The sequence below is a fragment of the Corvus kubaryi genome, unplaced genomic scaffold (assembly GCF_017639235.1).
Source record: "Corvus kubaryi isolate FWS band 111438036 unplaced genomic scaffold, C.kubaryi_AGA036_p1.0 74, whole genome shotgun sequence".
Taxonomy (NCBI): Eukaryota; Metazoa; Chordata; class Aves; order Passeriformes; family Corvidae; genus Corvus; species Corvus kubaryi.
The window spans coordinates 4280528-4293362 of record NW_024582061.1 but is presented as its reverse complement, the minus strand read 5'-3'; the positions used below and the strand labels follow the sequence as shown (position 1 = coordinate 4293362).

The following is a 12835-nucleotide window of genomic DNA, read 5'->3' as shown; positions in this document are numbered from 1 at the left end:
TCTGTAGTGCCCTGGAGTTGTGCTGGACCATGCAAACATGGCAGCACCACGGTGTGGGTTCAGGGCCATCCTTAAGGGATGGCACTGCCATAGCTGTTACTCCCCAACTCCGTAGCTGCTTTATTCCAAAGAAATGGTCATCACAGAATCATAGAACGGTTTGGGTTGGAAAGGCACTGAAGTTCATATCGTTTCACCCCCCTGCTATGGGCAGGGACACCTCCTGCTAGCCCAGGTTGCTCAGAGACCCATCCAACTTAGCCTTGACCTCAGTGATCAGATCACCGCTCTGCCTTTTCAGTCCTGTCCCAGAAACTGACCTGCTCCCCTGAAATACAGGAGAGAAGCCTTTCATTCAGTCTCTATCCCAGAAATACAGGGGAGAAGCCTTTCATTCAGTCTCTAACCCTGAAATACAGGAGAGAAGCCTTTCATTCAGTCTCTAACCCTGAAATACAGGAGAGAAGCCTTTCACTCAGTCTCTAACCCTGAAATACAGGAGAGAAGCCTTTCATTCAGTCCCTATCCCTGAAATACAGGAGAGAAGCCTTTCATTCAGTCCCTAACCGTGAAATACAGGAGAGAAGCCTTTCACTCAGTCTCTAACTGAGCTCCTCATTCAGATCTGTGTGCACACAAGCCCTGCTTGTCAGGCTGTGGTTTCTGGGTTGCTGCTCTGCAGAGCCCTCGCTGCTGTTCCAGGGGAATTGGCCAGCTTCAAGGTAATGGGTTACCTCTTTGCTCCCAGCAGCTAGAGAGCACGGAAAGAAGCTAAAAATACCTCTGAGCCGACACCTAATGTCACTTCTCCTCACGAGGGGTTTGTGCACTTGCCACGGGGATCTTAAGCAATTGCATAGGGGAGGGGATAAATCTCTTTATTTTTGTGAATAGAGGGGGAGGCGCCCAGGAGAAAAATCCCTCTATGAAAAAGCTGTGCAGCCCCGTGCTTTGATGCCTGGGTTGAAAAATCTAAATGTCCATGGATTTAGACCAGCCAATGGCGTGTGAGTGCTATTTTTGGAAAGCACAGTGCAGAATTATGGCACATGCCTCACATGTGAATTGGGAAAGTGCAAGCTATTTTTGGAGCCTGTTTGCATATGTGCTGAGTCAAGGTTTGCACACAGAGCAAGGCTGCACCTAGCATCTCTTAAATCTGCTTTAGCAAGGTTATTAGCTTTCAAGCAAGCTCTGGGTCCAAAAAAAAAAATCCTTTCTCCCCCTGATTTTATTAGCATCTCAGCATTGCAGGGAGATTAATTAGAAAAGCCAAAATTTAAGAGCCAAAGGGGAGGCATAAGGAAAGGGGAAGCAATTTAGAGTTGAAGGGAGATTGGTTCTGAAAAGGTATTACCTAGGTAAGTAAGTAAGAAAGACCAGAACAGCATAAAAAAAAATATGGAAAGGCAAGAGGGGCTGTAAAGAAGGTGGAAAATTTACACCTTGTGGTATCATTGCTGAAGAAAGCCTATTTGCAGGGAGAAACCCCTGGGGAAAACAGGAATTAGGGAAAGAAATTTGAGCAGCATTGCATGAATTCTAGCCAGCCCTTACGCTAGTCTGAAAACAAAACCAACTGGAGATCCCAAGTCAGAACTGACACCCTGCTGGGCAGAGTGGTGGCTGCAGTCTGATTAAGGGGTGGCTGCAATCCTCCTGAAGTGATAGATGTGGTTCTATTGAAGCAGTGATCCTGTAGAAGGGTCTGGTCTTCCTCTGAAGGTCCAGTGGTGGTAATGTAGCTCTTGTCCTCTGGGAATTCAGCAGGTAAGGGCTGCCTGTGGTGTTCCAAACTTCAGACTATATCCAGGTAGGGATGCTTGGTTCCTCCCCCTGGGCAGAGCATCTCACAGTGGGATGATGTAATTTATGAGTCATGCAGTGAGGCTGGATGGCTCATTAACAGAAGATATCCCCAGAAGGGGGTTATCAGGGATGTGTCCTGGAAGAGATAAAGAACATTGCCCCACCTGGCTCTAACAGATGGTGATAGAATACATGCTTCTGGTTACATCTCATATTGTAACCTAAAACATTATCTACCCCTTATTCTGTTACCATCGGCATCATACCCTTATCAATACCCTCCTCAAACTCTACATATAGATGCATACACAGTGAAACCCTACACACAGTTCTCACCTAAAATTAGGTCCCCTTGTGGCACACAACGGGTTTCCCCATCTTTCTGCATTACCCACCAAGTGCAACCAGGTCCTTGAGCAAAGACAATCCCACGGATGGGTTTGCCTTTGCCTGAGGTGGGATTAATCCAAACAGTCTTTCCTAAAATACCTCTTAGGTGTACCACAGGGACTCTATCTCCATCCACTGTGTGCAAGGGTTCAGACTCGGCGGGACCAGCTCGATTGATGGACCCTCGGGTATTGACCATCCAGGTGGCCTTTGCTAAGTTCACTTCCCAATTTTTGAAGATCCCCTCACCAAGCACCTTCAGGGTCATCTTGTCGCTGTTGTACCAGGGACGGTGAGAAAAGCAACATAGACTCCAGTCCAGAGGAAGGGAAGAGAATTATTTATTAATTTCCAAACTCATTTATATAACCTGGTTTGCTTGAATGGCATAAGGTTATTGGTCCTTTGACCATGCACTTTTTAGAATGATTGATTAAACCCTACAACATCCACTTCAAAATATTTCTCCAGTCAGTAACATAACAAGCTGCATAACAAATTTGCAGGTGCAAGATAAAAATATTGGTTTACAAAAACCTCTCATTGTTTACAGCTAGCATGCATGTGAAAGCAAGCTTTCACATGGATGTTGGCAGAAAGCTGGAAAATTTTTCTGCATCAAGCTTTCAGCATCCACAAAATCTTAAGTAGTGCATTGCACCATTCAACTTTCCCGGCAGCTGGTGCGTGATAGGGGATATGATAGATCATTCTGGCCCAGGTATTTAGAGAGTTGTTCCTGAATGACTCCCATAGTCCGACTCAATTCTCTCAGGGGTGCCATCTCTCCACATAATCTTCTCTTTTAGCTAACAGCAGTTCAGCTGAGCAGGGCGGGGGGGGATCTAAATATTCTTGTCCTCCGTGCTTCTCTAGGATCCTTTCTTTCTGCTGTGCCTTGAAATCTTCTTTTTTCGCTTTGAAGGATTTATAAAGGAGCTCTAATTTTGTAGGGTCTGCTTGCAGATGAACTTCAGAGCCTTTGTCATAAGCCTCCCAAGCTAAGAACTGAGTCTGTGCCATTGAAATGCTATCGCCTGTGTAGCGAACAAAGTTGTCACCTGCATAACCAACTTCATCTGGATTCTTGCCTGTGTTGGCATAAGGGTTCTCCCTCATTGCTCTTGTTTTCGGATCATAATAAGCAGAGTTTGGATTTAGATTCCTCAAGTATTTTGCAATATCCTCCCGAATACGTAAATTTCGGACTGTGATGTGTCTTTTAGAGTCAAAGTTCTGCCCAGGCATATCAATGTCATCTGCATATTTGTCTTCATCTTCACTGTTACAATCCCTTTCCGTCTGTAAATTTGATTCCTCTTCTCCCCACTGGTGTCTTGGGGAGTTCACTTGCTCCAGCTTCCCTGATGCCAACTCCTCCTGAAGCTTCTGGGCTTTCAGTGTCCATTTGGCCAAATCAACCTTGGAATATTCCTTGACAATTTTCAAGTGCTCCTCTGGGTTATAACCATTCCACCGGTCTCGCTTCCCATCGTAATCAAACATCAGCTGAGGCTGCACATGTTCATCTGGGGCAATATTCATGCCTGTGTATTTTGCTCCTACTTTCCTGGGTCTCTCCATGCAGTGTTTCTTTTTGTGTGTCACTGCCCCGCAGTTCTCACAGGCTCCTTTGCGGTACCTCATGGCCACAGCGTGCTCTGGAACTCCTCGTTTGTACCAATCTCCAGAGCGGTTATACTGTTTCTGCTTCTCTGGCTGAGGTCTCTGATGTTTTAGTGTGGGTCTTTTAGAAGGATCTATGTACCATGGTACTGAGGAGATGTATTGAGGAATATGAGGGTTGATATCTTTTCGTTCTTCATCCACTTCAGCAGGTGCATTTCCTAGTTTTCTCTGTTCTTCTAATTCTTTCTTTTTCCTCCAATCTTCCCTCATTATCTTCTTTGGTTCCTCCAGGCTCACATCATTTGCCCCTCCTGTAGGAAGGGCATTCACTACCGCACCTGAGGCCCTTTTGGCTTTTTCCATGCTGGGCTGCAGTGCCACCCCACACTGGGCACCAAAACCAAACCAACTGGAGATCCCAAGTCAGAACTGACACCCTGCTGGGCAGAGTGGTGGCTGCAGTCTGATTAAGGGGTGGCTGCAATCCTCCTGAAGTGATAGATGTGGTTCTATTGAAGCAGTGATCCTGTAGAAGGGTCTGGTCTTCCTCTGAAGGTCCAGTGGTGGTAATGTAGCTCTTGTCCTCTGGGAATTCAGCAGGTAAGGGCTGCCTGTGGTGTTCCAAACCTCAGACTATATCCAGGTAGGGATGCTTGGTTCCTCCCCCTGGGCAGAGCCTCTCACAATGGGATGATGTAATTTATGAGTCATGCAGTGAGGCTGGATGGCTCATTAGCAGCAGATATCCCCAGGAGGGAGTTATCAGGGATGTGGCATGAAGGAGATAAAGAACACAGCCCCACCTGCTTTAACAGCTTATGAGGATGCTGATAGAATACATCCTTTTGGTTACACCTTACATTGTAACCTAAGACAGCCCTGGATTTGGGGCATGGAAGATAAGCCCCTAGGTTTCATGGCAAAGGGATGCCAGCTGAAGATAGCACAAGATTGACTGGCTGGGGGTGGTCTCAGTGGGTGGAATCTGTTCTCAGAGGACACAGCCTTTTGCAGGCTGCCTTCCAGAGCAGTGCTGGCTGTCCTCACAGATGATGGACACTCAATCAGATTTCCCTATATTGCCAGAGGTGTTGCCTTATCAAAGGATCTTTCTTATCAACTGTTTCCAGCAGGCAAAGGCCTCAAAGATAGGAGACAATTAGACTGCTGTGGTCATTAGGGGTGATGCCATGATGATTTTTTGCCTTTTCTGTTATACCCCTGTTATACCTTTTTTATAACTTCTGTATTTCTAGTGCTTTTCCCCTACAATCTTGGACTTGTTTGTTCAGCTAGGAGACGAAACATTTTAGAAGCTTCGTAGCTAGGGATCAGTGTGCCCCAGACCCCAAGGTCCTCTCCAGAACACATTCTGTAAACCAAGATAGAACCATCCAGGGGAAGGTTCCTTGGGGAGGGGGGCTCACTAGAGCCTCTCATTGGGGAATCTTTGATAGATATGCTAATTAGTAAGACCTATAATGTTATACCAGATCTTTTTGGGGGGCATTGCAGTGTGCATTTTGGTGCATTTGACCTGGACATGTGCACCTAAGGATTCTTAAAATAAATACCAAGGTAAAATCCCTTCTTCCCTTCTAACCATGTATGACTCTTGATTTTAAGACCGGGACAAGGCATCAGGGGGAACTTGAGGTTCAGCTGGGCCAAGTGCTGGGTCCTTTGGCCCCAACAGCTCCCTGCAGTGCTCTAGGCTGGGGCAGAATTGCTTGAAAGTGAAAGAACCTGGGGTGCTGGTGACAGTGGCTGAATGTGAACCAACGTGTGGGCAAGAAGGTCAGTGGCACCTGGCTGGGATCAGCAATGGTGTGGCCAGCAGGATCAGAACAGTGATTGTCCCCCTGTACTTGGCTCGGTGGGGCCACACCTCAGATCCTGTGTCCAGTTCTGGGCCTGTCACTGCAAAATGGACATTGAAGGGCTGGAGCGTGTCCAGAGAAGGGAACTGAGCCTGGGGAAGGGGCTGGAGCACCAGGAGCAGCTGAGGGAGCTGGGAAAGGGGCTCAGCCTGGAGCAAAGGAGGCTCAGGGGGGACCTTCTGGCTCTGCACAACTCCCTGACAGGAGGGGCAGCCAGGGGGGATCAGGCTCTGCTCCCGGGGAACAAGGGACGGGAGGAGAGGAAATGTCCTCAAGCTGCACCAGGAGAGATTCAGTTTGGACATCAGGAAGAATTTCTTCACTGAAAGGGTGATGAAACATTGGAAGGGGCTGTCCAGGGTAGTGGTAGAGTCCCTATCCCCAGAAGTGTGTAAGGAAAGGCTGGACGTGGCAATGGGTACCATGGTCTGGTGTTTGGTCACAGGTTGGACTTGATGATCTCAGAGGTCTTTTCCAACCTGAATGATTCTCTGATTCTGTGATTCAGGTGTTCTTCTGTGCCACAGTTTGCCTTCTGCTGGCGGGAAGCACCAGCCAAAATCTGCAGAGTGGGTGGGAGAGGGGCAGATGGGGAGGCTCGCTGCCCATTCAGGTGTGGCACTGGAGAACCTTCTTGGTCTGGTGTGCACAGAAATGGGCTTGCAGACATGGAGAACACAGTGCTGGCACTGCAACAGGTCCACCAAGCAGACAGGAAGGGAGCAGGGAGGTGCCTGGGAGCTCTGGGAGAACAGGAAAGTGTTTTTAGACTACATGAGATGAGAAGCAGAGCAAGAGCAGCCTGAGCATTGGCTTGTTGGTGGAGGTCCAGATGAGATCCAGAGCAGAAATATTCTGTATTGTTCATACCAAGAGCAGTCCTGCAGAGTTTGTAGGGATGCTTTAAAGCCCTTAAGGTCCTGGTGAGGCTGGCTGTAGATGTTGACCCCAGGTGAAAGAGGAAAAGGGAGCAGTGGTACCTGGACACAGATAAACATCCCTGTTATGCTGCTAATACCATGTCACGCAGCCAGATACAGTGAAGAGGTGATACTGAGCTCTTTGGGGGGGTACTCCTGACTCAATTTATTATTTAAGTTCCTAGACATACAGATATCAACGTCAGACCTGACACACAGCTATAAACAGGGTGAGACAGAGCATGAGAACTGCTGGCATGCTGCCTCCTATGTTTGCCCTCCTGGAGGCTTTAATCCTTACAGAACCAGACCTACATGGTCCTTTCTGGGCCCTTATCTGCCTAGGTACACATGGTTCAGAAGAGTTTGTTAAAATTACACCTATTCTGTTTTCCCTCTTGAAATCAGAGAAAATAAAAAGTGAAATCCACTCCAGCAAAGAAAAAAATCCCTAAATTTGAAATACATGTGGGGTCTCAAGCCCTTGTCTTGAAGGTGAGCCTGAGAATGGGTTAAAAAGACTAAAAAATGCAAATGTTGATGTAATTTCCCTATTTGGAAAGAAGACACAAGCCAAAAAAATGCCAACAATGCCCACAAAACAAACCAAATCAGAATTCCCCTCCAGTTTCTAGTGTGTGCTTACAAAAGCTTGAACACTGATCCAAAATCTGAGGAGAGGCAGACGAAAATTGTGCAGGACCCCATTTTTAAGCAGCTCTATTACAAAACCTTTTTTTTTTTTGCTTTGACACCATTTTATTCCTCAGATAAGCAGAGAATAGAAAGCAGCACTTTTCCAGATCTTAATTTGGAGTGGTTTCCAGTTAAAACCACTTAGGTTCACCACCTTCCTTTCTGCAACCACAGATCCTCAGCCTGAGAACTGAGCTTGAGTCTAAACATGACTTGGACCTGCTGGAAATCTGAGCGCTCATTTCACTCAATACTCAGCTCCCATCCTGGAACTTTGATGAACCCAACCTGAGATTCGTGCTTGTAATCAAACCTAAGCAGAGATCAGTTTTGCCTGGGTTTTAGTTTCAAGCAGGAAGGTGCCCACCTTCCTACCTGTCTTCACCTGGACCAGGCAGTGGGATGTCTGGCCATCTCCTTGCATATCATCATTAGCTTTTCAGGATACATGATCAGCCTCCTTGTCCAGGAATTTGTAACCCACCCATTTGTGCTTTGTTGTCATATAATCAGCATATTCTAGGTTAGTGCTCCCTGCAGCTGACATGGCCACAGAATCACAGAATATCCTAGCTGGAAAGGACCCACAAGGATCATCCAGCCCAACTCATGGCCCTGTACAGGACACCCCAACAATCTCACCCGGGGCCTGGGAGTGTTGTCCGAACACTCCTTGAGGTCTGTCAGGTTTGGTGCTGTGTCCATTCCTGGGGGAGCCTGTTCAGTGCCCCACCACCCTCTGGGGAAGAACCTTCTCCTGATATCCAACCTAACTCTCCCTGACACAGCTCCAGCTGTTCCCTGAGTCCTGTCCCTGGTCACACAGAGCAGAGCTCAGTGCCTGCCCCTCCTCTTCCTCTCCTGAGTAAGCTGCAGAACTGCTGTGAGCTCTGACCTCATTCTCCTCCAGCTGAACAGACCAAATGCCTTCAGCTACTCCTCGTGTGGCTTCCCCTCCAGGCCTTTCACCATCTCTAAAACTCTACTTTGGACGCTCTCCAACAGCTTTAGATCTTTCTTATGTTTTGGCACCCAAAACTGCCCCAGCACTGGAGGTGAGGCTGCCCCAGCCCAGAGCAGAGCAGGACAATCCCTCCCTAGCCCGGCTGGCGATGCTAGGCCTGGTGCCCCCAGGACAGGGATGTCCCTCCTGGCTCCAGGGCACTGCTGGCTCATGTCCAGCTGGCCACTGACCAGGACCCCCAGGTCCCTTTCCCTGGCACTGCTCCCCAACATCTCATCCCCCAATCTGCTCTTACACCCAGGCTGGGTCTGCTCTGGGAATGACTCTCTGCCCACATGGTAGCAAGCCTGACAAAGGCTCTCTTCAGAGAGATCATGGATGGACCAGAGTCAAGAGTACCGTAATTGCCAACCCACGCAGCCACCTCTGCACACCAGCATTCCAGCACTGTGTGGAAAACAGAATGCCTGCCTGACCCACACAAGTCTGCTGTGCCAACAACCCTCACCAGCTGTAAACAGAATCAGAGATAATGCAGCAGCAGCTTAATTCACACAGCACTTCTTGTTTGTGGCAGCAGAGTGGCCATTTTCCACTGGAGAAACTGAGCTACAGCAAATCAAAATGCTTTGCAGAGGTCAGTCCTACACCCAGGAACAGTGACTGCACTGTTGTACAAAAGTGATGATCTTGTTATTTTGGTGTTTTCTATATTGCTTTTCAAAAGTCACGTGAAAAAAATCGTTGTGTTTGCATCCTCTCTGCTCTCAGATTGTCTTAGCTGTCTGACCCCTTGTGTCTGAAGAAATATGACACAGTCTCAGGGGGTTATATAGTGCTCACAAATAGGTGGCTATCAATAAATTATTACTGAAAACCCCAGTTATGTTAGCCTGCATAGATCAGGTAAATAAATTGCACAGTCTATTCTGCATCTGGACATCTGAAAGACTCTTGATGGTCTGGAAGAAATAGTCTCTTCAATACCTTTAAAATGGACTTCCTTTGGATATTTTGAATAACTGACTTTGAATATTCTGCTTCTTTCAACTGTCTGACCACTAGACTTTATTTTTTATAATAGATTACTTAATTCACAAGGTTTAAAACTGGAGCTTGACTAATAACTCTCATAAGCAATGGGGCTCTTGGTACAGGATTTTTGGTTTCAAAGCAAACACCACTCTTACTTGTGTCAATGTCAGCGGTAAATGTGTTCCACTGGGCCCCTCTCTCTTGAGAGCACAGAGCAAAACCCTCTGGTCCTTGACACAACCAACTTTTCTAGTGCAACAAGGTCTGAAATAAATAAGCAGTGAGCTTCCTAGGGTATCCCAGAGGTGCCTGGGGAATTACAGGCATGGAGAGTGGCATTCTCCTGCAGCAGGAGCAAAAAGCCAGAGCAGGGGCATCCTCATCAGTCTCAGATGGCATCTGATGTCCAAGATTAAGCAACTGCTCTGAGCCATGGAGATCCCAGTGATGGCCAACAGAGCCGAGAGCTCCTGCTTGCCTGAAGCAGCGTTGGCTGGTGATCAGCTGTGTCACTGGGCTCCAGGAGCCAGCACTGCCTGGATTTCCTCCATCTGCAGACCCAACCCAAACAACCAGCCTGCAATATAGGCACTGCCACAGGCCTGGTTGGCAGCTTGAGCTCAGCCTCTCCTCAGCTGAGATGGCAAATGAGGTTATATAAATATGAGGTTGGGTACATGTTTTCATTGGTCAGAGATAGAAGAATGAACAGAAAGAAGAATGAGCTACATGGGCAGTCTGAGGAAGATGTTTTGGAACATCACTGGTAGGCATTCCACAGAGACTGAAAATACTTGTTGGTACTTGGTCAGATGTGCACCTGGAAATTCACATGTATAATAAAGCCAGCTCTAGCAGACCCCTTCCAAGACTAGGGCTAAAATAGACTCTGCACTGTGAATTTCTCTTGGCTGAATATGTGAATAATACATCAACAATAACTAAGCTTTTGCAAGGAGGCACAGCTCTGTGATGCTGGTCTTAATATCTGGAGTGGAAGTAGCCCCGCTGAAATTGATGAAAAAACAGTACTATTTGAACCTGGCCCATAACACGCCCTCATCTCTCTTTGGGTGACAAGAATGGTGACCACTTCCACTGCATGACACCTGGGCCATTAAATACCTCCATGATTAAGGGCAGAAGAATTGTTTTATGGGCATGGATCCAGCAAAAAGTGCTTGAAACACATCAGGAGCATTGCTGACTTCATTAAGACTCTGCATGTTTAAACAGCTGCTTGAGAGCCCTGGTGGATGAAGCTTTACATATCTAATAAAGAGCCCTGAAGGTTGAGGTTTGCCTCTGAAAGTAACTTTATTTGGCTTAAGCCATCCATCACACTGAAATAATGCTGTTGTTGGGTAGGAGACGCGACTATTTTTATGGCTGTGTGTAATATTTTCCACTGTCACCAAAGTGCCTTTCTGAGTGATAAATGTGTAGATTTCCTGCTTCCCCGGGCCTGAAGGAGCAGAGGAGGGATGGTGGGATGCAGTGCCTTTTCCCTGTTTGTACAAGCAGGGCTGGTGGAATGGGGGAAGTGCCCGGGCTGGAAACTGGCAGTGCTCAGCCTGCAGATGCCCTCTGGCAGGAGGCACATCAGCAGGCTGGTGCAGAACAGGAACTTCTTGTTTACACAGCTCACCATCTGCATGGAATTGGCTCCATCTTCCCATCTCTGTGTGGAAATGGGAATGCTGCACCTGCTTAACTCATTGTAGCCTTCAGGGAAACCAAAGCCTTCTCACTGTTCTGACATCACCTTTCTCTTGGCTGGAAGAGCTGCTGTCATCCAGGCCTGCATGACACAGTGGTAACTGCTTAGTGCTAGGAGGATCAAGGAAATTAGGCTGTAAATGGAAATGGAGCACTCATCCTATGTTGTAACCTGCTGAAGATTCGCTGGGAGAAGTTCCATAGAATCATAGTAAGTCCTGAACTGCAAAGGAACCACAAGGATCATCCAGTCCAACTCCTGGCCCTGGACAGCACAGCCTAAGAATTGCCATGTGCCTGAGAGTGCTGTCCAAACACTTCCTGAGCTCTGTCTGGCTTGGTGCTGTGACCACTGCCTGGGGGAGCCTGTTCAGTGTCCACCCACCCTCTGGGGGAAGAACCTTTTCCTGAAATCCAACCTAACCCTCCCCTGACACAGCTCTGTAACAGCTTTAGGTCTTTCTACTATTGTGGCACCCAAACCTGCCCCAGCACTTGAGGTGAGGCCACCCCAGCCCAGGGCAGAGCAGGACAATCCCCTCCCTGGGCTGGGTGGCAGTGCTGGGCCTGATGCCCCCAGGACAGGGATATCCCTCCTGGCTTTCAAGGCACAGCCAGGTGCCATATTAAACATGGCTTGTCCCTCCCTGAGGTTACAAAGGTGACCATTATAATTGTTTCAGTGATGATATCTTCCTCAGGCCACATGCTAATGCTGCAATTTTCCTAGCAAAGGCCCGTGCAATCCTCTGATGGCTTCACAAGGAAATTTAATCCACAGGATGGAAAGGACCGTGGAGCAGTATATCCAGGTGAAGCCACACTTTGTCTAGACACAGTTTTTTCCAGGTCAGTAGTGACAGAGGGGACTGTAAAGAGTGAATGCATGGTGCCTCCTCTGTTAGCTGAACTGGAACTTCTTCAGTTTGGTCTCATATCTTTGTTTGCAAGGTGGGAGGTATGAAATTTGCCTGCTTTTAAACCAGCTGAAACAGCTCAGTTGTTTATCCCCTTCAGACAGGGACAGTTCTAAAAAACTTGCACACATCTACTCTGAGGCAAACACTGTGGCACCAGAGAGTTCCCTCAGCAAAACTCTTCCAGCTGCCAGCATCTGTGTGACACAGGAAGGCATGGGGACACTTCACATCTAGATGCAACAAACTTTCCTTCTTTTTCCTTACACCTGCATTTCAAGACCCGAAACACTGCCACAGCTCCGGTGTTCTCCAGTGTCCTGAAATGTAATAAAGATATTTTCTTAAACAGTTTCTACCCTTTCTGCTCCTTTCTGAAAAATGAAGATGTCTTTTCCACTGCAAAACAAGCAGTTCTTATTCTTTGTACTGGTGAGCGGGTTTATATCAGGACTCCTCCCAGAGAGGATTGTCAAAGTCTTCAGGAGTGTGGCCCCACTTTCTGTTTCTGGAGGCTTACATCTCCTTTTAGATGTGTCTTGCCCTTGGCTTGACAGTTTTTTGGAGAAAGCAAGACCCTGGCTCCAAGGAGTGCCTTTGTCAGCACCCATCGGGCCAGGCCTGTGTTTGCAACCAGCCCTTCACAAAGCAGTGACTGATTCTTTCTTGTGAGACTTCTGCTGCTACACAGGTCTGAGGAGCTCATGCAGGTGACTCCCAAGGCCACATTTAACACTACAAAGACCATCAGTGGGAGTAATGTGCAGATACTCTGAGTGAGGGGGGGATTCTGCCCCTCTGCCCCGCTCTGCTGAGCCCCACCCTCAGAGCTGCATCCAGCCCTGGGCCCAGCACAGGAAGGACAGGGAGCTGCTG

At 47.8% G+C, this 12835-nt stretch overlaps 1 protein-coding gene across 1 annotated transcript; it reads right to left on the bottom strand.

The window, feature by feature from the left end:
• Positions 1 to 2950: 2950 nt before the first annotated feature.
• LOC121675600 (pre-mRNA-splicing factor SLU7-like) lies at positions 2951 to 4206 on the bottom strand. Its single transcript, XM_042051190.1, has one exon. It carries the CDS (start codon positions 4189 to 4191, stop codon positions 2971 to 2973), a length of 1221 nt encoding a protein of 406 aa, XP_041907124.1. The 5' UTR covers positions 4192 to 4206; the 3' UTR covers positions 2951 to 2970.
• Between the last annotated feature and the right edge of the window lie 8629 nt (positions 4207 to 12835).